Below are 22,643 nucleotides of genomic sequence, written 5' to 3'. Positions count from 1 at the left end.
GTCATTGGGATTCAAATTGGGAATGAGAAAGTCAAGGTATCTCTGAAGATAACATGATTCTATACATAGGAGAACAAAGAGACTCAATAAAAAGACTGCCAGAAAGTATATGAGAGGTTGGTAAAGTGGCAGTGTATAAAATGAATGATGAGAAATCAACAGTCTTAGCGAATGCAAACAACTCCAATGCTTAAAAATAACAGAGAAGAAAATGAAATACCTGGGAATTAATCTAATTGAAGACATGACAGCTCTCTATGAAGAAAACTACAAAATGTTAACAAAAGAAATGGAAGACTTCAAAAAGTGGAGAAATATACCAGGTTCCTGAATGGGCAGAGTCAATATCATCAAATGTCTATACTGCCAAAAACAATATGTACAATGCAATCTCTTTTTAAAAATCTTTTTTAGATTAATTACATTGCATTATGTGACAGTTTCATAGGCTCTGGGATTCCCCCAACCCCTTCCCTGTACCCTCCCCCTATGGTGGATTCCTCCACCTTGTTGCAGTATCATACTTCAAATTTAGTCAAGATTTTTTCATTGCAATCATATACCAAACATAGAGTCCAGCATCTTATTGTCCGAATAAATTCAACAGATTCAACAGATTCGGACAGTATCTGTGGTCCGAAGCAGAGCTGGCAGAATATCATCCTGATCAATTAAAAGCCCCAACAGAACATCAACAACAATTTACAACATTATGGAATTAATTGGCTTGATATTGATTAACCAATATGGTAGAAAAAGTGCAAGTTCTTAACTACATCCTGTGAATTCTTCATTGACATTTCAATTTTAGTTTATATACAACCAGCTTCTATACACCTTTAAATGCCTATAGTGTACTATTCAGCTGTCTCATGTCTATTTTCATTTTAGTAGTTAGCAGTTTATACTGTTAAAGCATAATTTTGCTGCACTTGGCAGTTTTTAGGATGGTCTAAACTGGCGTATAACTCTAACAAGGCATATGTCAACAATTTTGATGCAGAACAGTTTTAGGAGGGATGTGCAGAGAAATCTTCAATACCCCAGTGAGGAGTAACTAATCTTTGTGTCCTACCTAGTAAGGTATATGTGAATCCACTCTGACCATTTCCTGTCTGATTCTAAGCTTTCCTTGCTGTTCTCTATCTAATCTAGTGTCTTTATTTGTTTGTTTTGTGAGGTTCCGGAGCAACCCTGATGATCATTGAAGAGTGGTGGGGATCCAAAGTTGGAACTAAGCAGGCACCAGAGAAAGCTCTTCTCCCTAGTTCCGAAGAAAGTTTACTGTTTTTCTGTTTCAGCAGAATGCTTAGGGTTCCTGGCTGTTGTTCTGATGACCTTGGGTCCTGCAAGGAAGGATTTGGGCTTCTTCCATCCCATGTGGTAGATCCAAATGGGGGTGGATGACCACAAGTTCTTGGCCTCCGAAGGCACTCCAATTCCCCGTGGTCTCCATGGCAGTTGGGATGTAGTCCTTAGTGCTCATTCTGATAGTCCTTGGTGAGGATCCAGGAGTCTCCAAGGTTGGGATACAGGCCTCCTCCTGTCCACATGCTCCCCTATGGGGTCCCCCCGCTCTGTTCATATGACCTCCTGTTAAGAGGTTGTCAGGGTCACTCCCGATTCCCCGCATATATCTTTATAGTTTTACTATTGTCTAATGCTGCCTCGAGACTGCTGTATATGACTTACTTGTTATGTTCCTGATAGGTTATACTTCACGTCTTCCTCACACATTCTAAGGAGATGGAAGACTTCTCTGATCTCCTGGCCCATTTCTGAGTAACATAGGATCTTGAAAGTATATTAGGTTTTACAATTCTTTGATGTAGATTATAAGCAGTCTGACTCACATTGATTGTTGTTTCATTGGTTACATCACAATGTCTTACTGCATGTGATATAGGCTGTTTGAGGTTGAGATAATATTACAATTTACAGGTACTATTTTTCAGATTGACATAATTACATCTTAAATTAAGCAAATATGTGGTATCTAACCTTTTAGAATTGGCTCATTTCCCTTAGCATAATGGTTTCCAGTTGGTCCCATGTGGCCACAAAGAACTGCATTTTTTTTAATGGCTGAGTAGTATTCCATGAAGAGGATGAACCAAAGCTTTCTTATCCAGTCTTCTGTTGATGGGCATTTCAGTTGCTTCCAGGGTTTTTCCAATTACTGATTGTGCTGCTATGAGCATAGGGGTGCATGTTGTTTTCTCGTGTAACAGGTGTTTTGGATATATTCCCAGGAGTGCTATTGCTGGATCATATGGTATGCAGATTTTGAGTTGAGTCTTCTCCATATTAATTTCCATACAGGCGTACGAACCTGTAGCCCACCAGCAATGGAGTAGGGTTCCCTTTCCCCAACATCCTCGCCAGCAAGTGTTGTTGGTGGTTTTTTGGACGTGGGTCAATCTTACTTAGGTTAGGTGGTACATCATTGATGTCTTAATTTGGATTTCCTTATTGCCAAGGAATTTGAGCAATTATTTATGTGTTTGTTTGCCATTTGTATTTTTTCCTTTGTGAAATGTCTGCCCATTTCCCATGCCCATTTCCTGAGTGTTTTCTTAGTTTTGGTATTCTAATTGATTTGGAGTTCTTTGTATATTCTGGAGATTAGCACCCTATCACCTATGTAGTGTGCAAAGATCTTGTCTCATTCTGTGGGTTGTTTTTTGATTTATTGATTGTTTCCCTTGCTGTACAGAAGCTTCTTAGTTTGATGAGGTCCCATTATTTATTTTGGTCCTGATTGCTATTGCTTTTGGTGTCCTTTTTAGGAAGACAGGACCTACCCTGAATTGCAGGTTGTTTCCTACAATTTCTTCCAAAAGTTTGAAGGTTTCTGGATGTAGGTTTAGGTCTTTTATCCATTTAGATTTGATCTTCGTGTATGATGAGAGATGTGGGTCTATCTTCTGGTTTCTGCAGGCTATCAGCCAGTTGTCCCAACAACATTTATTGAAGAGACTTTCCCGTTTGCATGGTTTGTCATCTGTCTTTTTGTCAAAGATTATTTGGCTGTTGCTTCTATTTTGCTCCATTGATCCTCCTCTCTATCTCTGTGCCAGTACCAGGCTGTTTTGATAACCACCACCCTATAGTATGTCCAGAGGTCCAGAACTGTGATTTCCCCTGTTAACTTCCTATTCTTTAGTATGTTTCTGGCTATTCGTGGTTTTTTGTGTTTCCAAATGAACCTCTGTATCATTTTTTCGAGTTCTGCGAAGAATGATTTGGGTACTCTGATTGGGATTGTGTTTAATGTATATATTGCTTTTGGCAGTATGGACATTTTAATGATATTGATTTAATACCCAGGAGCATGGTATATTTCTCCATCTTTTGAGGTTTTCCTCAGTTTCTTTTTTTCTTTTTTTTTTAAAGATTTATTTTTATTATTTTTTTATTGGAAAGGCGGATATACAGAGAGGAGAGACAGAGAGGAAGATCTTCCGTCCGATGATTCACTCCCCAAGTGAGCACAACGGCTGATGCTATGCCGATCCGAAGCCAGGAGCCTCTTCCGTGTCTCCCACATGGGTGCAGGGTCCCAAAGCCTTGGGCCGTCCTCCACTGCTTTCCTGGGCTACAGGCAGGGAGCTGGAAGGGAAGCGGGGCTGCCGGGATTAGAACCGGCACCCATATGGGATCCTGGGCGTGCAAGGCTAGGACTTAACCACTTGCGCCACCGCACCGGGCCCTCAGTTTCTTTTTTAAGTGTTTTGTAGTTTCTTCAAAAAGGTCTCCTACATTTTTGGTTATGTTTATTCCTAGATACTTCATACTTTTCTCTGTTATTTTGAATGGCACCTTGCTAGATAGATCTTTTTCCATCTTGGGTCTGTTTGCATACACTATCGCTGTTGACTTTCGTTCATTTATTTGGTACCCTGCCACTCTACCAAACTCTCGTACAAGTTCTAGCAGTCTCTGTATTGAGTTTCTTCGTTCTTCTATGTAATGGATCATGTCCTCTGCGAATAGTGAGAGCTTGACTTCTTCATTTCCCATTTGAATTCCTTTGATTTCTTTGTCTTGTCTTATGGCCTCTGCGAGTACCTCTAGGACTATGTTGAATAGCAGCGGTGATAGCAAATATCCTTGTCTTGTTCCCGATCTCAGTGGGAAGCCTTTCAGTGGCATAAAATATCTTTTTCCATCCCTTCACTTTCAGCTTTTTAGCGTCTTTTCTGGTTATATGTGTCTCTTGTAGGCAACAGATAATTGTGTTTTGTTTGATGATACATTCTGTTAATCTATGTCTTTTGATTGATGATTTTAAGCCATTTGTGTTAAGAGTTGAGAGATTGCGATTTTGCCCTGCCATGCATGTGTGTTTTTGTGGGTGTTGGTATTTCTGTAATTGCTTTTCCTTGTGTAGACTTTAGTGGAGAGAGCTTCCTATTTGCCATCTTCACTTATGGTTTGCTCCCTTTTTTCTGTTTAGCACATTTATAAGGTGATTTTGTAGAGCTGGTTTTGTGTTGGCATGTTCTTCTAGTTTCTGTTTGCTATGGAAGTATCTGATTTTGTTCTCAAATACAAATAAGTTCTTTGCTGGGTACATTATTCTTGGTTGAAATTTGTTTTGTTTCAGGATTTAGAAGCTCTTAGTCCATTCTCTCCTTGATTAGAGGGTTTCTTCTGAGAAGTCAGCAGTGAATCTGATTGGTTTTCTCCTACATGTCATCTTTTCTCTGCTTTGTACTTGTCTCAGGATTTTTTTTTTTTTTTTGTATTCATTGGAGTGGAGCTTGAGTATCACATGCCTGCATGAGTGTCTCTCCAGATCATATCTGTTGGGAGTTCTCTGTCCTTCCTGGATTTAGGCTGGGTTCATGTTCCAAGTGTTTTGGACGTTTTTCTGTAAAATTTCCTAGGGCATCATTTGCATTCCTGACTCCTTTTCCCACTCCTTTGGGAAGGCCTATAATCCTGATATTTGATTTTCTGAGGTTATCTTTCATTTCCCGTATGGTTTTGTAAGCTTTGTTCAGACTTTCTCCAGCTGTTTAATGAGCTAGGCACCTTCATTCTGAGTGTATTCAGTTTCAGAAATCTTGTCTTCTGCTGTATTTATTCTGTTGATTAGACTCTCAACTTTGTGCTTTAAGTCAAGGATTTCGCTTCTGAATTGTATTTCCGTGACTATGTGGTTCCTGAATTCCTTGAAGTCTTCCCAGTGGTTCTTACTATCTCTGACAAATGTTATCATTGTTTTTAAAAATCCCTTGTCTGGTAGAACTTCGATGTCTTCATCTCACAACTCCGTAATAGGTATTGGTTTTTGGTTGTTTTTTGGGAGAGTGCTGGCTCTCTCGTCTGAATCATTACTTTTCCTGATACCTCTACCCACTGTGTTATTATTTCTTGTTGATTTGGGGAATTTGCTATTTGATTTGTTTATCCACAGTTTCTGGTCTCAGTGCAGTAGTCTGGAGTAGGTGTGGTTCTGCTACAGCTATTTGGCATATGGAAGAGAATTTCTCTGAGTTCTATTGGGGATCTCTGGGGGTGGTGAAAGATTGGGTAGCTTTCTTTACCACTGAATGTATATACTCCTCTGTACCTGGGTTTCCCAACAGTCTGTTGGCTATGGCATCGTCCCATGTGCGTCTCATGGGTGGGGCACAGTAGAGCAATTTGTAGCTTTGCGACTCCATGTCTCTGATCTGGGCAGATTTGGGAGACCCTCAGGGCACCTCAGGCCTGTGAGGGAGTACGAGTCAGGCCGCAAGGCGCTCTAGCTATAGGCGTTGGAACCATAGCCCATTAAGGCCTCCGGTCTCCTTCACTGTCTTTTACAACCTCATCCGGGGATTCCTTTCCCTGGTGCCCACACCGTCGTGATAGTTCCAGGTGCAATCTACCCAGCCCCTTTGCTCACTTGGGCCCTGGGCGCCTGCACGCTGCTGATGCTAGCACCACTGCCATTTCAACACATGCTCTGCCAAGCATCTGTGATTACCAGGGCCCTGGATGCCCACATGTTGCCTACACCAGTGTCACCAAGGAGTTTCTAGGCACGATCTGCTAATGGAGTCCTCAGGCGCCAGTTCCACTGTGGAGCCTCCAGGTGCAGTCCTGTGCAGCCCCTGATTAAACACACATCACCGGCACTGTGCCACTGAGGAGCCTCCAGGTGCGGTCCCGCATGGCACTGTCATGATGTGAAACCCAGGCACCAGCGCAACTGAGGAGCAATGTCATCAAAATGTCAATATCATCAAAATGTCCATATTCCCAAAAGCAATATGTATAATGCATTTTCAATTAAAATCCAAGAACATTCTTCACAGAGCTTTAAAAAATGATACAAAGGTTCACCTGGAAACATGAAAGACCATGAATAGCAAGAACTATTCTGTACAATAAGAATTTAGCTGGAGGGATTATAATCCCAGATGTCCGCATATATTATAGGGAGGTAGTAATCAAAACAACCTGGTACTGGCACAGAAAGAGGACAGAAAATAACCTAGGGGCAAAGAAAATCTCTTCAATAAATGTTATTGATACAGTTGGACAGCAACCTGCAGAAATAAGAAACAAATCCACACCTTTCATCATACACAAAGATCTAATATAAATTTATAAAGGATCTAAACCTACATCCAGAAACCATCCAACATTTGGAAGAAAACTTTGGAAATACTCTACAACATAGAGGTGCAGGCACAGAATTCCTAGAAAAAGTATCAAAGTAAAGGAAATCACGACCTACATTACAAATGGGACTACATTAAGCTAAGAAGCTTCTGCACTGAAAAGGAAACAATTAACAAAGTAAAAAGGCAACCAAAAGCATGGAAGAAAATATTTGCACACTATAAAGGAATTAGGGGGCTAATATCGAGAATATACCAAGAATTCAGAGAAACCATACAACGAAACAAACCAGTCAACACATGGGCAAATTAAATGGCCAGATACTTTTGAAAGGAATAAATCAAAAATCGTTAAAAGGCGTATGAAAGAATTCTCAGGGTCCCCAACAATAAGAGAAATTCAAATACAAACAACACTGAAGTTCCACATAACTCCAGTGAGAATGGCTCACATTGAAGATGTGGGGGGAAAAGGAACCCTACTCCATTGCTGCAGGGAATGCAGGATGGTACGGCTACTATGGAAGTCAGGATGGAGACAAAGTGGTTGAAAGATGATTTTACTGGGAAGACCTCACAAGCCTTTATAGAGTAGAAAAGGGGTGAGGGAGAACAGTGGTCTCAATAGCACTTCCCACAAGCAATGCCATTGTAACTTGCTAGCAGGCATGTCTCTGTAGACCATCGAATCAAGCCACAGGTCACAATGGACAGCCAAGGTTGGAAGCCGTGTTTTTGTCCATAGGCAATTAGGTCAAGATAAGCTACCATCTGGGCTGAAAGTTATGCCTTGGGGCATGTTCACTATATATGACTGGTAAACAGAATGTGGGGTTGCATTTAACTCCTCAGAGTTGCTTGGCAGGGAAGTTGAAGCACAGCTTCTCCAAAGACAGAGATTGTGGTGCAGCCTACCACTCTAACTGCATGACCACTGAACAGGCCAGACTGGAGTCTCAATTCGCCAAGACAATTGTTAGGGGATTCTCCTGGGCACGGTATGCCTATGGCTTCCCATGTAAATTAAGCAGGTAGAGATCCACGGGTGATCTCCTACACTAGAGAATTAAAGAAAACAGTGGCTAAATGGGATCAATATTTGATGAATGTTCACTTTGGACAAGATTCATCTTTCACAGCTGAATCTTTAGCATATCAATTGTCACATGAATCACTATCTGTGATTCCAATACTAGTCTTCAGTAGAATATGGAACGTTGAATTCTAAATATGCTACAGTAGATAAATGTAAATGATAATCATGGCATTATCAAACAAGTGTTATGTAATGAACATTTCTTGAAATCTACAAGCAGAACTCATTTACATTTTCCCCTCACAACAAAAGATTATGAACAAATCACATATGGATTCTTTTACCAACACGTAGCCCATGTTCTGAAAAACTCATGTTTATCATTTAATACTTGCTGAGAGTTTCAAAATGTTTTTTCACATGCCTTGCATTTTTAGAGTGGTGTCTATATGCAATCTTCCTAATGCTTGTTTCATTCACTCACTAAGCTTCAATAAACCGTGACGGAAGGTTCATGGTAGCTAGTTTCTGTTTGCATACTTCTGTGTTTCTGAGCTTCATGGTTTTGCTGAAGATTGACATTAGAAAAGTGAATTTTTAGTAAATGAAGTTATATTATATATTTTCTGTGTATATGTTATTATTCATATGCTGATCCTTTCTACTACACTCAAAATGTGTTTGTGTATGAATCTTTTCACACTTGTCCATAAATTTATACTGTGTATGATTTTCCATATTTACTATGTTTCATCTTTGTGAATTTGCTGATGTAAAACAAGACCTGGCTTGAGTTAAAGGCTTTTCCACACTCACCACATTTTAAGGCTTTACCGTATATGGATTCTTTAACACACTAAAAGGTTTCCCAAACACTATATTAATAACGTTTTTGCCCTGTGTGTATTATCGGAGTCTAATGAAAATTGGCAGCTTCTAAGAGGCTTCTGCATAGTCTACATTCATGTTTTTCCCACGTGAATTCTGATGTGCAGAGACTTGACTGCAAAAGCATCTTCCACACTCACTACATTCATAACATTTCCCCTATGTGGATTCTCTGATGTGTAATGGGACCTGAGTTGTAGGTAACGAAATTTCCAAAGCAGCTGCATTTGTAAAGTTTTACCCCAGTGTGGATTCTCTGATGTATGATTAAATATGACTTGGCAGAGAAAGTTTTTTTCTTGGTTTTTCCCCAGTGTGCATTTCCTGATGTCTAATGAAAGTTGAGTTGTCTCTAAAGGCTTTTCCGCACTGGCTACATTCATAAGGTTTTTCCCCTATGTGGATTCTTTGATGTGTAATGAGACTTGAATGTTGTGTAAAGGCTTTTCCACACTGACTACATTCATAAGGTTTTTCCCCAGTGTGGATTCTCCGATGTCTAATGAAAGTTGAGTTGTCTCTAAAGGCTTTACCACACTGGCTACATTCATAAGGTTTTTCCCCTGTGTGGATTCTTTGATGTGTAATGAGACTTGAATGTTGTGTAAAGGCTTTTCCACACTGACTACATTCATGAGGTTTTGCTCCAGTGTGGATTCTCTGATGTCTAATTAGATCTGAGTGGTAGGTAAAGGCATTTTTACACTGGCTACATTCATAAAGTTTTACACCTGTGTGGATGCTCTGATGCTGAATGAGATATGAATGGCTGACAAAGGCTTTTTCACACTCAGTACATTCATAAGATTTTTCCCCTGTGTGGATTCTCTCATGTGCAATGAGATATGAGTGTCTGGTATAGGCTTTTCCACACTGGTTACATTCATAAGGTTTTTCCCCTGTGTGGATTCTCTCATGTCTAATGAGGTTTGAGTGGCTGGTAAAGGCTTTTACGCACTGGTTACATTCATAAGGTTTTTCCCCTGTGTGGATTCTCTCATGTCTAATGAGGTTTGAGTGGCTGGTAAAGGCTTTTACGCACTCGCTACATTTATAAAGTTTTCCCCCTGTGTGAATTCTCTGATGCCTGATTAGTTGTGCCTTCTGAGAAAAAGCTTTTCCACACTGGGTACATTCATATAGTTTTTCCCCTGTGTGGATTCTCTGATGCCTGATGAGGTGTGATTTACAAGAAAAAGCTTTACCACATTGGCAACATTCATAAGGTTTTTCCCCACTGTGGAATCTCTGATGATTCAAGAGACCAAAATGGCTATTGAAGGGTTTTCTGTACATCAGTTTCCCCGCTGTGTGAATTTTCTGATGTCTCTTGAAAGATAATTGGTCATCACAGGCTTCCTCAAGCTTATTGCACTCATATGCCTTTTCTCCAGTGTGAAGGATCTGATCACTTCTGAGTTCTGACTTCTGGTAAATATTCTCTTTGCATTCATTGCACACATAGAAATCTTCACCTCTGTCAGTGCTCTGTGTGGTGGTAAGGCAAGATTTACTGCTAAAAGATTTCATACAGTAGCCACACACATAGTGATTTACTTTGACATCCGTTTTACACATAAGAAATTTCTCACTCTTGAAATGCTCATGGAGTTTCTCTCTTGATTGTGCTTCCTGATGTTTGCCAAAAGAAGAATTGTTGTGTAGCATTTTTTTTTCAACCTGAATTGTGTCTCCCACAATGAGAGGTTGCTTACTGCACAGCACTTTAGTATAAACTTGCTCACATATAGGGGATATTTTCTTTCCGCTGAAAGCTTTGTCTTTCCCATTATGTTCAAAAGACTGCTGACAAATGTGCATCTTGTCCTGCTGAGTGAGACTTTCCCCACTCTGGAGGCTGTTCTCAGGGACATTAGAAGCAGAGTTTTCCCCCAATGGCATTTCTTCATGTTTCCTATAGGAAAAAAAAAAAGAAGAAGAAGAAATAAATTCTGGTATCTCTACCTCCATTCAAGAGGCACCTCATGTCTGAGCTCCTGCCGCGGCCCAGCAGTGACATTATCTATGAGGCACACTCTTGAGGGTCTTGCAAAAAGCTGGAACCGCAACTGGAGCCCTTCTTGCCAAAGGTGGCTGCATTATACCCTTCTCTTTGCTGCCTTTTCCCCCAAAGGTCTTAGCTTTTCTCTGCCGCTTTTTTAGCCATCTCTCTGCTGCTTTTCCCCATTCTTGTCTCTGTACTTTTCTCTCCATAGGTCCTACAGCTTTTGTCCTGCTCTTGCACCCCTCTCTACTGCTTTTCTCGTTCTTGTCCCTATACTTTTCTCTCCATAGGTCTTACTGATTTTGTAACCCCTCTCTGCTTTTTTTTCCTCCCCTTATGCCTTAGCTTTTCCAACCCTGTCTACTGCCCTATTCCTCACGTTGCATTCGTCATTCTTTGCCGTGTCTTTCTCTGTGGTTCATGTTATTGCTTTTAGCAGCTGCTTTTATACCACTCTCCGCCAATCACTTCTCCCCGTGGATTCACTTGGTACTACCTGAAAGCCAGCAGCAATGACATAACTGCAGTGAGGGCATCAGTCTATTCCTGTGACTTCCTGTTTACCTGCTGGTGAGACAAACCCTGCCTCCTCGCCCTGGACCAGCTGCCATCCTGCGACGGCCTTTCCTATTCCTGGGAGTGGCTTTGGCACCTGGCTCCCCACAACCTCCCTCATCAGATGTGCTTTCCCCCTTCCCTCTTCCAAGTTCACCTGTTCATTTAGCATATAAAACTTCTGTCTACAACTGATTTCCAGTTTGTGTTTCTATAAGCTCTGGAAAAAAAAAACAGTGAGTGTTCCTGGTAACATCTGCTGGGATGTACAACAATGTCTCACTAACAGTAAGACACTTTGCAAAGACTTCTGGCTCTTAGACCAGAGCTATGTGGCTTGACTATGCAGAGAGAAGACTGCACAAGGATGGTAAGCCTTCTACCAAGTGGGACTGAACTTATAAAAATGATCCTTGCCACCCCATAGCTCTGCAGAAACATATAGAGTACACCACCCACTCACCCACATAAGCATCACCACTGCCTAGCTTTGGCTAAAACTTCAGATGGAGTATTCTTGTAGGTGGGTTCAGATAGAAAATATAGCAACTAAGGACTTAAAAGGCTCTAATCACCAACTATCTTCTTCTGGGTCTCCCATGAAGAATCCGGGTTGAAAGGTTTTAACAGGACAGAACAGAAAATGTGAGACTGTTTTCCCAGGCCACAAGCAGTAAGCTTGATGTTAAGTAGGGCTGCCAGAATGAGAACCAATGCGGACAGGGGATCCCAGCAATTGCAAGGTGTGAAGTTAACAATTAGGCTACCATGCCATGCCCTTGGGTGTAATCTTTTGAAATGACCTATTTGGGTCTTTGGGTCACACACTCTACACTTCCTAGATGAATTGAGAAAAGAACAGTTTCCTTATTTTGTTTCTTTTCTCAATTTGATAACTCATGTGGCATTCTATCTCTGAGGCACAAACAGCTATAGAATGGCAAGGTTACATTTTGAGATGTGTAGTAGGAGCTATTTCCTGGGTAGTTGAATGACTATGAATGGGAAATGTCTTACTAACAGATTCCCGCCTAGACAAGGGTCAGGGGACACTTTAAAACCTAAGACACTTTGGCATTTCCCTTTCTCCATTCAAGAGCCACACCATCTGCTGACTCTCTCCCAAGAAATGCCATTCGATTCCCTCTGGTTTTCACATTCAGTTGGTCACTTTGCAAATAAAGCTCCTGTCTTCAAATACAAATAGAATGAAATAATACTTCTCGTTTCTTTTATGCACAATTTTCCTTTCTGTGCATGTTTCAATTGTGGCCAGAACTAATACCAAGCATCTGTGGTGATGCCACTTTCTTTGGAGTTATTATTTAATTTTTGTGATTGCAACTTGCCTGAAGATAATTTCTTGTCTTTTCTGATTAGCGCCAAGCAGCTCATTCTTTCTGTAGGGATCTGAAATGATGAAAAGAGTAAATCTATCCATGAATCACACCTAAGTATTTCTTTTCCAATGCTTAAGTAAAGCCAACGAGGTTTGTTGCCATTCTCTATACAGCAGATTTTATCATTGGTAAAATGTGGATTTTTTGAGCATTATTTATAAGCATTATGTCTTTTTTATTATGACATTCATATAATAACTTTTTTAAGTACAAAGTTGAATTACTTGGAATTGTGCCAATTTTATCAGGACAGAACAGAAAATGTGGCACAGAAATCCAAAATAAGGCTTAGGCTATCTTACAGCCCATAGCAACGCCAATTAGTCTTGTCTTGGCTATTCTGCTTCAAATGCAACTTCCTGAAAATATATCTTGGGAGATGGCAGATGATGATTTAAGTGCTAGGCATCATTCAAAGGAACAAAACATAGTTCTAGATTTATGTTTATAGGTTCCCAAAGTTTAAAAGGCACTGCTAGAATAAACCTAAATATGCAGACTGCAGAATGCTGTGTCTCATCAGCTGTCCCTTTGAAAGAAACTTAAAAAAAAAAAAAAAAACAGAGAGAATGCCAGTCAACTTTTACTGAGCTATGCATCAGCTTCCCTGCCGCCCACTGTGTGCTGACCTACCTGAAAGGCCCTGGTTGAGAGCTTTTCCCACTGTCCATGGTGCTGATTCTTGCTCAAACTTGAAGATGACATTAGGCTTTGTCATGTAGTACCCTGTTCATGGAACAAAATGTAAACACTGCAAAATCACTACCAGTCCTACCAACTGCCAAATTTTATACACTCTTCTTTCCTTTGTCCTCTATACAGAAGTATCCTGCTTGGGAAAGACAGAATCTCACTCACCCACAGACAGCAGGTTGCTATAGGTCTCAAGCATCACCTCTCTGTACAGGGCCCGCTGAGTATTGTCCATAATCTGCCATTCTTCTTGGGTAAAGTCCACAGCCACATCTTCAAATGACACCAACACCTGTAACAGCACATGTCTCCTCAGTTCTGGATCACCAAATAGAAATACTGACAGCGCTTTGTATGTATACTTAATTTGCAATACTTACAAGTACAGCTTAAATTACAATTAATACAGAATCATAGCACAACAACCAAATGAGCATTCTTGTCTTGCATTACTTTCACAATTCTAATACTTCAACAGAATATTCCTTATTCTCTTAAATACTGTTTTCTTTAAACATTCTGATTCTATTAAATTCTTGAAGGCATTGTTAGAATACACCTTCACCCACTCTTCTCTGGATGGGCATCTGGATTGTTTCCATGCCTTTGCTATTATAGACTGTACTGCAACAAATATAGGATTACAGATCCCCTTCTCATAAGCAGTTTTCACTTTTTTGGGTGTATTCCTGGAAGTAGGATAGCTGGGTCATATGGTCACATGGGGGGTTAATTGGCAATTCTCTAAGTACTCTCCATACTGATTTCCATAGTGGTTGTACTACACTGTGCTTCCAACGGGAGGTGGGAATTTAGGGAGGGAATCCCAGACCCTACATAATTGTACCATAAAATTCAAAATGAAAAATATATATATATGAGAAAAATAGAATACACCTTCAGGTAAAGACATCACTCTCAGCTTCTCTCTGTTACTGCCACTCTGCTCAACTAAATTAAAATAAATAATCATATTAACCCTGAGCCAAAATACTAACACAGGAACCATATTAGTAAGCTGAGTGTAATTCTGTGTGTCTGATTTGCATCTTCTACGGACATAGCTTAATTTATAGTCTGTACAGCAACGTAGAGTAAAAACAAAATAAATAGCATGTCCTGTATTATTTTTGCAAATCTGAAGCGTTAATTCTCTTATTATTTTATATCAGGTTGGCTTTCTGTAATAATTATAAAATGATTTCCCTCTGTAATCTGTAGACATACATAAGCACATGAGTCTAAGGCAGAGGTCAGGACAGGTGAGGGGCTGTGCCAAGCTAAGTCAGAGCACACTGGCATGCATGTGATCTATGGCTGGGAACAGGCCCGGTTGGGGAGCTAAGGAGACAACCCTAGCTGGGTTGTGGTTCTCACCAAGGGGTGTGTGACCTGGAATGGGGGCTACGTTCTGATCTGGAAATGGTTGTAGTCTCCCTTGGCACAAGTGTGGACTGGGATTGGATGCACTGAACCAGGCCAGACTCCAACACCCTCTGGTGTCCTGGAGGACCAGGGTAGATGTGCAATGGACTAGGCAAGGTCTCAAACCCCTACTGAGCCATGTCTGAGCCATAGGTGGGTATGGACAAACCATGGCTGGGTTGAAACATCCAACAGCAAGGACTAGTTTTGGTTGAGGGCCAGTCAGGAAAAGCCACTGTTCCTGCTAGGACAGGAGGTGGACTGAATAGGGCTGGCTCATGGACCCACTGGTAAGCGTGAAACCTGGCATTGGGAGAGGTTCTGATGGAGGAGCCTGGGCAACTCGTCTGGCAGGGCACAGACCAGGCAGGTAAGCACAAGAAACATGATAGGAAACAGCTCAGAACAGGCCATGGAAGGTTACCCAGTGGCATACAATTGGCAGCGGTCAGGGGAAGACCAGGCTGAATTTGTCCACGTCATCCACTGGCAAATCCAAACACCAGAACAGTGTGGGTTTAGCCAGGTTCAGTTGCAACAAAGACTAGTACACAATATGGAATGCCAAGGTGAGGTTGCCTGTACCGGAAGAGACCACAGTGCCCAACCAGTAAGTGTGAGAAAAAGGAAAGGAACAGGCAGAGCCAGCAGGGGAATAAGGGAGGGTTCCTTTGATGGACAGCTACTCCCGCTGGACTGCGTGGGCTGGGATGGAAGCAGACCAGACTAGGCAGGTCTATAACTCCTGTGCCTCATGTGGAGTAGATCAGGGAAAAGCCGTGCTGGGCTGATTATTCCTACTGGTACAAACAAAATTAGAGTGGGTGAGGGTTGTTTGGGCTTAGCCACAGCATCAGCTGGCAGAAGCTGGCACTGGAAGCTAGTTCTGTCAAGTCAAACCACAGAACTATCTGGAGAGTGCATAATCTGGGACTGGGAGAGGCTTGGGAGGGAAATAGTGGGCTCCTCCCTCTTGGGTTACCACTTCCATGGGAGGGCATAAAACTAGGAGGGTGGCTAGGGTAGAATGGGGTGTGGGACAGACTGAATTACTGCTACACATACTGGCAAACCAGGGTTGGGGGCGTGTTTGGTGGGGGTTATTGTGGGTTGCTCCAACTAGGCTGCAGCTCCCACTGGTTTATGTGAGGGTCAAGTATATGCTGGGCAGCACCAGGCTGGATTGCAACACCCATTGGTTCCAGTGGAAGTCGGGGAGAAAACAGAACCAACCCAGCGATTGCAACCACCAGCTGAACAAGGAATGATGGACTGCCGGGCCCAGTACTTGCTAGCACATACAAGAATCTGGTTTGAGCACACCTCAGACAGTTTCTTTGGAGATTTCCCCAATCAAAATGCTGGACTCAGAACCCTAACCAAGAAAAGAGAGAAGACAGAACAAGTCAACCAACCATCTCTGCTATGGACTATGTCAATCAGAGGATTCTTCAAGAACCTCATAGTGCTTGGAGTGGCAAGATTGGCAACGATTCATAACTGTTGAAATATCAAATCCACTTGGGAAAGAACCTCAGAGCATACCCTACATTCGGGACCTGGGGAGGGTGGGAAATTGGGTGGGCCTTCTCCCTTTATACCCCCCTTTTAAACATGAAGGAAACAATATGGAAAAAGTAATAGTCTTACCCACAAAAAAAAAAAAAAGAAAAAAAAATAACATGGCAGATAAGGAAGACACATGTTTAATAATGCACAGAACAATGAGGAAATTTTTGAATAATTTATAAATATTGAGATATATAAAAATCACATGAAGCAATAATAAACTTCATTTATTCCAACACAAAATAAGGAAATATTGTATATATATATATATATATATCCCATAACCTTTTTTCACTTATGTGTAGGTACATGCTAAAATCCTTTCTACTTTCTGTTTTACTTTTTATGGAATAACATTTAAATGAAAAATCTGAATTACTACATAGGGCACTGCAGCTTAGTAGGGAAACAAACTTCAGCCTCTCACAGAACTACCTTCTTATAACAAGCAGCTAATATCACACAGTCACAGCCTTCCAGCTGAATAGAAAATATGCAGATAAGGCAAATGCTACATTGTAACAGGCCTATTTTTTAAAATTTGTTTTAGAAGCCCTTTAACATTAACGACTATCTGTTTTGTCTTTTTTTTTTAGTTACTTATTTACTGATTTTTATATAAAAATGGAATTAATGTAGCTGATATGTACAATTTAGCAACACAATGATTCCTCTTTTATATTTTCCCTTTGTTTCCTGTTACATTCTTCTTTTTTTTTTTCTTAGATTAATCTTTAAGCAAAATCAGATATACAGAGAGGAGGAGAGACAGAGAGGAGGAGAGACAGAGAGGAAGATCTTCCATCTGATGATTCACTCCCTAATTGACCGCAATGGCTGCTGCTGTGCCAATCCAAAGCTGGGAGCCCGGAGCTCTACCAGGTCTCCAATACGGGTGCAGGGCCCCAAGGCTTTGGGCCGTCCTTGACTGCTTTCCCAGGCCACAGCAGGGAGCTGGATGGGAAGTGGAGCTGTCGGGCCTAGAACCGGCAAGCATACGGGATCCCAGAGTATTTAAGGCAAGGACTTTAACTGCTAGGCCACCATGCCGGGTCCCCTGTTGTGTTCTTAAACATTTGAAAGGGCATGTTTTAAATTGACATTGTACTCAAGACCTTAATTTTTCATTAAGTGATTAAAAGGAAAGTAATCAAATGACCAGAGTTTAATAGGTAAGGTCTATAAATATCATGAAATGAAAAGATATGTTTCAATCATGCACAAGATGGTTACAGGTATCTCTTTCATACAATGTGTTCATAACTTTCAGTACATACTAGTAGTTAGATTACTCAATCATAGAGCAAGCTTCTTTCTAATCATTTAAGAAATTTTATACTATCTCCCACAGTGACTGAATTAATTTATAATCCCACCAACACTTTATAGAAGTTAACATTTCTTGCATCATCACCAGCATTTGTTACCCTTTCTACCAAATATTTATAGCCATTCTGACAGGGTTGAGATATTTCATTGTGAATTTGCTTTACATTTCCCTAATGGCTACTTTCAGAGAACCTACTACTGAGGTCCTTTGATCACTGCTTTACCAAACTGGGTATTTTTATGTTGGGATGATCACATGGAGATTGAAAGAGAAAATTGCCAATTTGAACAACACATGAAACTTTTTGTGTCATGATATTTGATGAATTTTTAAGTGCACTGTAGAATCTTAAAGACCCAAAGGGGTGAACACTAGGATGAGATTTCATTTCATCTGGCTGAGAGTGCAAAACTGTGGTTTTTGGAAAGGACTCCATTAATATGACACACTCTGATGAAAGCACTGGAGATTGAGTGACACGTGCGATGATAGTTAAGTAGTTGAAATATGTGTAACTGCAGACTTCGGTAGAAATTTAAGACTGTGAAAACCAAATGCTTCCTAAATCTAGAAAATTCTATAAGCTCAATAATCCAAGAAGCTCATGTGACAACTACAATCCCTCTAGAAAAAAAATTAATATTTCCTGATGAATTAAGAACTTTCTTTAGATTTGGGGATTTTCTGTCTTTCTGTTTTTGACAGATTTCTTTACTTGAAAATCACAGACAGAGAAGTTGGAGAAGTGGGCCTGGTGCACTAGCCTAGGGGAGAAAGTCCTCATTTTGCATGCACTGTGATCCCATACAGGCACCAGTTCACGTCTCAGCTAATCCACTTCCTACTCAACTCCCTGCCTGTAGCCTGGGAGAGTGAGGACAGTCCAAAGCCTTGGAATGCTGCACCCATGTGAAAAACCCAGAAGAAGCTCCTGGCTTCTGATCGGCTCACCTCCAGTCATTGCAGCTACACTGGGAGCGAACCAGCATATGGAGAATTTTTCTTTCTGTATCTTCTTCTCTCTGTATAATTGCCTTTCCAATTGAAAAATAAATCTTTTTATATGCGTTTTGTACTTTTATTTTTGATGATATTTACATAGATGATCAGTGTGTGAAGGTTCAAGGTTTAGGGGAAACTGGGTGTGATCTTTGTTTCCAAATTTTCTATTTCTTCTTCCTGTACAATCCTTAAAAAATTTAAGACACATGAAGTCTACAAGGTCTAAAAGCCAAAATATTTAAGTCTGCAGGTACTTTCTCTGGTCACATGGGATTAAGCTAGAAATCATTTCAAAAAATAAATTTAGTGCTGAGCTATTTGGGTAGTAGAATAGTACCTAAAAGAGGCCCAGAAGACGCTCCTGGCTTTAGTGGGATCCCATATGGGCACTAGTTCGTATCGTAGCTGTTCACTTCCCTTCCAGCTCATTGTTTGTTGCCTGGGAAAGCAACAGAGTGTGGTCAAACACCTTGGGACCCTGCACCTGCATGGCAGACCTAGAAGAAGCTCCTGGCTTCAAATTGGCTCAGCTTTGACAGCTCCGATTATGGTGGCCACTTCAGGAGTGATTCAGTGCATACACGACCTTCCTCTCTCTCCTTCTCTGTAAATCTGACTTTCCAATCAAAACAAATATGAAAATAAATTTAACAAACTGTATCTTAACAATGGCATTATAAGTCAATTTGTTGTCATCAAAATTTCACTCTTATTCACACATTACAGCAAATTCAGTGTGGGATGGTTTTAGGAATTGCTTCGCCAACATTAAACATAGTTGGAACATTGAAAATTTTATTAAGATCAATGCATAGGGCCCGGCGCGGTGGCACAGTGGTTAAGGTCCTCGCCTTGCACGCCCGGGATCCCATGTGCGTGCCGGTTCTATCCCGGCAGCCCCACTTCACTTCCAGCTCCCTGCCTGTGGCCCGGGACAGCAGTCGAGGACGGCACAAAGCTTTGGGACCCTGCACCCGCGTGGGAGACCCGGAAGAGGCTCCTGGCTTCAGATCAGCATAGCATTAGCCGTTGTGCTCACTTGGGGAGTGAATCATCGGACGGAAGATCTTCCTTTCTGTCTCTTCTGTATGTATATCTGCCTTTCCAATAAAAAAATAATAAAATTAAATCTTTAAAAAAAAAGATCAATGCATAGTAGAGTTACAGGACAATCGCTAATTTGTGCATCAGTTGCAAATAAAATAGTAATTGTATATTACAATATAAGTATGATTGCTAACAAAAATGCTTCCTGGTGGGAGTAACTAACAGCCCACATGCCAATGACCTGAGGCATGGTTTCTTGTTGTGCATTCTTAACTTGACCTGTGAAATGATTGGAGGGTCTAAAGGCATAGACAATCACAGTGTCATTGCTGGGTGGGAGGGCTGTTGGGAGAAACCATCTGCTGTCTCCTTTCCTAGTCCATATGAGTTGTGCTCACTTTACGGCAACTGGACCTCTCCCCAGTGGTTCCTGCAGCCAAAGAACACTGACGCTTCACCCCCTCGTTGGTCTCGGTGCCTGTTTGCAGGAGACTCAACAGCAATAAAAACAGATTCCAAAATGAACAAAGACACAGACAGGCAACCACAATGAGATACCACTTGCAATGTATCTCATTAAAAAGCGTTCACAAACAGAAACTGAAAGCAGGCATTACTGATCTAAATATAAAGTCATGAAAGAAACATTAGAAATGCCACTAAAGGACTGCCTATGCTGTTAACCTCACAAACTTTGGAGCCAGTACAGAATATCACCTGGAAGAAGCAGGGAGCGTGTCACTGTTTCATGGTCTGCCCCCGTTTCCTTTTAAAGCAAGGTGGGCTGAGCTTCCCATATGTGCGCGGTTCCTGTCCTGAGTGTTCTACTTTCAATACAACTTCTTGTTTTTGCTCCAGGGAAGCAAGAGAGGTTGGCTCCAGTCCTTGCACACCTGTACCCATGTGGGACCCAAAAAGAGGCTCCTGGCTTTGGATTGGCACAGCTCTTGCCATGCGGCCATGTGGGGAGTAAAGTTACAGATAGAAGAGATCTTTCTCACTCTCCCAAATATTCTCTGCAACTTTACATTTCCCAGGGGGCCAGCCCTGTGCTTTAGCCAATAAAATCGTGGCATTGCATACGGACAGTGGCTCATATCCTGCATGCTCCACTTCAGATCCCACTCCCTGATAACAGGCCTGGAAAGGAAGTGGCAAATGGCTCAAGCACTTGGGTTTCTGCAATCAAGTTGGGACCTGGATAATACTCCCGACTCATGGCTTCAGACTTGCTCACCTCTGCTCATTCTGGTTATGTGAGGAGCAAACCAGCAGATAGGAGATGTCTCTCCATCTCTTTCTAAGCAGCTCTGCTTTTCAAATGAATAAATCTTAAACAAAGCAAAACACAACATGCAATAGGAAATGGCACTGTGGTGCAGCAAGCTAAGCTGCCATCTGCCTAGCTCGAATCCAGCTCTAAGTCAATGTGAATTGCAAACATGGGAAGACGGCTCAAGCACTTGAGTGGGAGACTCAGATGGCCCTCCTGGTTGTTCTCTGACATGGTCCAGCACTGACCACTGTGACCACTGGGAGAATCAATCAGCAGATAGCACACATGTCTGTCTCTGTCTCTCTCTCCTTCCCCTTCTGTAAGTCACACTTTAAAATAAATAAATAAATAAATAGAATTCATTTAAATCTTTAATCTTTAATAAACAAGCAAGTAGCATATTTCATTCTCCACACATTCCTGTAGCAGCTCATGAATACAGTACAGCCTCCAAATGCTATTAAGCATCACACTATTTCAGCAATTACAATAAAGCAAAACTGGAAAGTTCATAATAATTTTTGTATATTTGGAAACTCGTACTACTCCAAAATCTTGAGTGTTTCTTTTTAGTTAGGTATTAAATAATTTTCATTTTTGTCATGTATAAGATCAGTAAACACCATTTCAAACTTGATGTTTTGCAATCATTAGCAAATTGTTTCAATTTGAATCACGCAAACATAGTCATGTCTTGTTTTGACATCAGAAAACATGGAAAACAAGTTTAAAACTTCTTTTACAGCAACAATGTCTAAGTTATGACAATTTTACCTTCTTTCTCTCATGCTTGTTTTTTCACTGTACTTTAAAAACCATCGTAAAACTCGTAAAATACATTATAAAGCAAGCTGAGAAGTAAATAAACAACTTACCGAAGGTATGTTTGTGTTCTCCATCCTGGGAAGCATGTAGAGGCCTGCAGAGCTGCACCTGCAAGAGAAGGTAGAGAGAGAGTTATGAATTGGTCTTCTTGGGTCTGGGAGTTTAAACTTCCAGCAGCCTCCCGGCTGCTGGTGGGTCTCAGGACGGGGCATCTCATGCCTGGATCCCAGACAACAGCCACCATGTGCATGTGGTGAGCTATCCCCGGGTGGCCAGTGCGCCATTTTGTGCCAGGCTCCGCCTGCTGGCCACCTGACCGGGGAGCTCTGGGGTTTTGTTTCTTTGAGTCGCTGCTTAGTTAGCTCCAGTTTGAACCCACTGTGCTTCTCAGATGTGAAGCATTCGTAAAGATTCCCATTGGCAGTAATTCTTCCTTTGTAAAACTTGTAATCACTGAACAATGCTGACCACCAAATACCAGTCCATGCAAAAGCTATAGCTCGGGGCTTGTCCAGCAGAATTATATCATGTTACCTGATATGACAGATCAGGAGAAGGGTCACATAAGCAAGCCATTACATTAACTAGCACTCAAGAACCATAACCAGGGGTAAATTCTGTGAGGGATGGGTGGGCCACATCCTGCAAAAATTCTAGCCCAACTGGTTATCTCAAGAGTTGGGTTGGTGATGGACTAAGCTAGGTGTGACCAAGGAACCTGCCATCAATCACAGGTAAAGGAACCCCCAATAGTCTGGATGGGTCAGGGCAGCAGCACCCGAATATGCATCCTGAATAGGTTGTAGGGTGGGCCGGGCTGTAATGTTCACCAGCTCCTACAAGGCCAAATGGAAGGACAGACTGTGCCAGGCCCTGGCCTAAATCCAGTGTCATGTATGAGAACTGGGTCTGGGAGTGGATCAAGTGGACGCACTTGGGAAGCTCCCCTGACGAGCCACAGCTATCACTGGT

The 22,643-nt window shown here is 41.5% G+C and overlaps 1 protein-coding gene across 1 annotated transcript; it reads right to left on the bottom strand.

The window, feature by feature from the left end:
- Positions 1 to 8,254: 8,254 nt before the first annotated feature.
- On the bottom strand, positions 8,255 to 21,774 carry LOC121164495 (zinc finger protein 345-like). Its single transcript, XM_040992625.1, is given in 6 exon segments — positions 8,255 to 8,844; positions 8,847 to 10,459; positions 12,454 to 12,514; positions 13,138 to 13,230; positions 13,363 to 13,489; positions 21,722 to 21,774. Coding segments are annotated over 6 exon segments (2,085 nt in total). The 5' UTR covers positions 21,758 to 21,774; the 3' UTR covers positions 8,255 to 8,689.
- Positions 21,775 to 22,643: the final 869 nt, after the last annotated feature.

The sequence above is a fragment of the Ochotona curzoniae genome, unplaced genomic scaffold, assembly GCF_017591425.1.
Source record: "Ochotona curzoniae isolate NIBS_2020 unplaced genomic scaffold, NIBS_Ocur_1.0 contig_784, whole genome shotgun sequence".
Classification (NCBI taxonomy): Eukaryota; Metazoa; Chordata; class Mammalia; order Lagomorpha; family Ochotonidae; genus Ochotona; species Ochotona curzoniae.
This window is presented reverse-complemented; position numbering and strand designations above follow the sequence as displayed.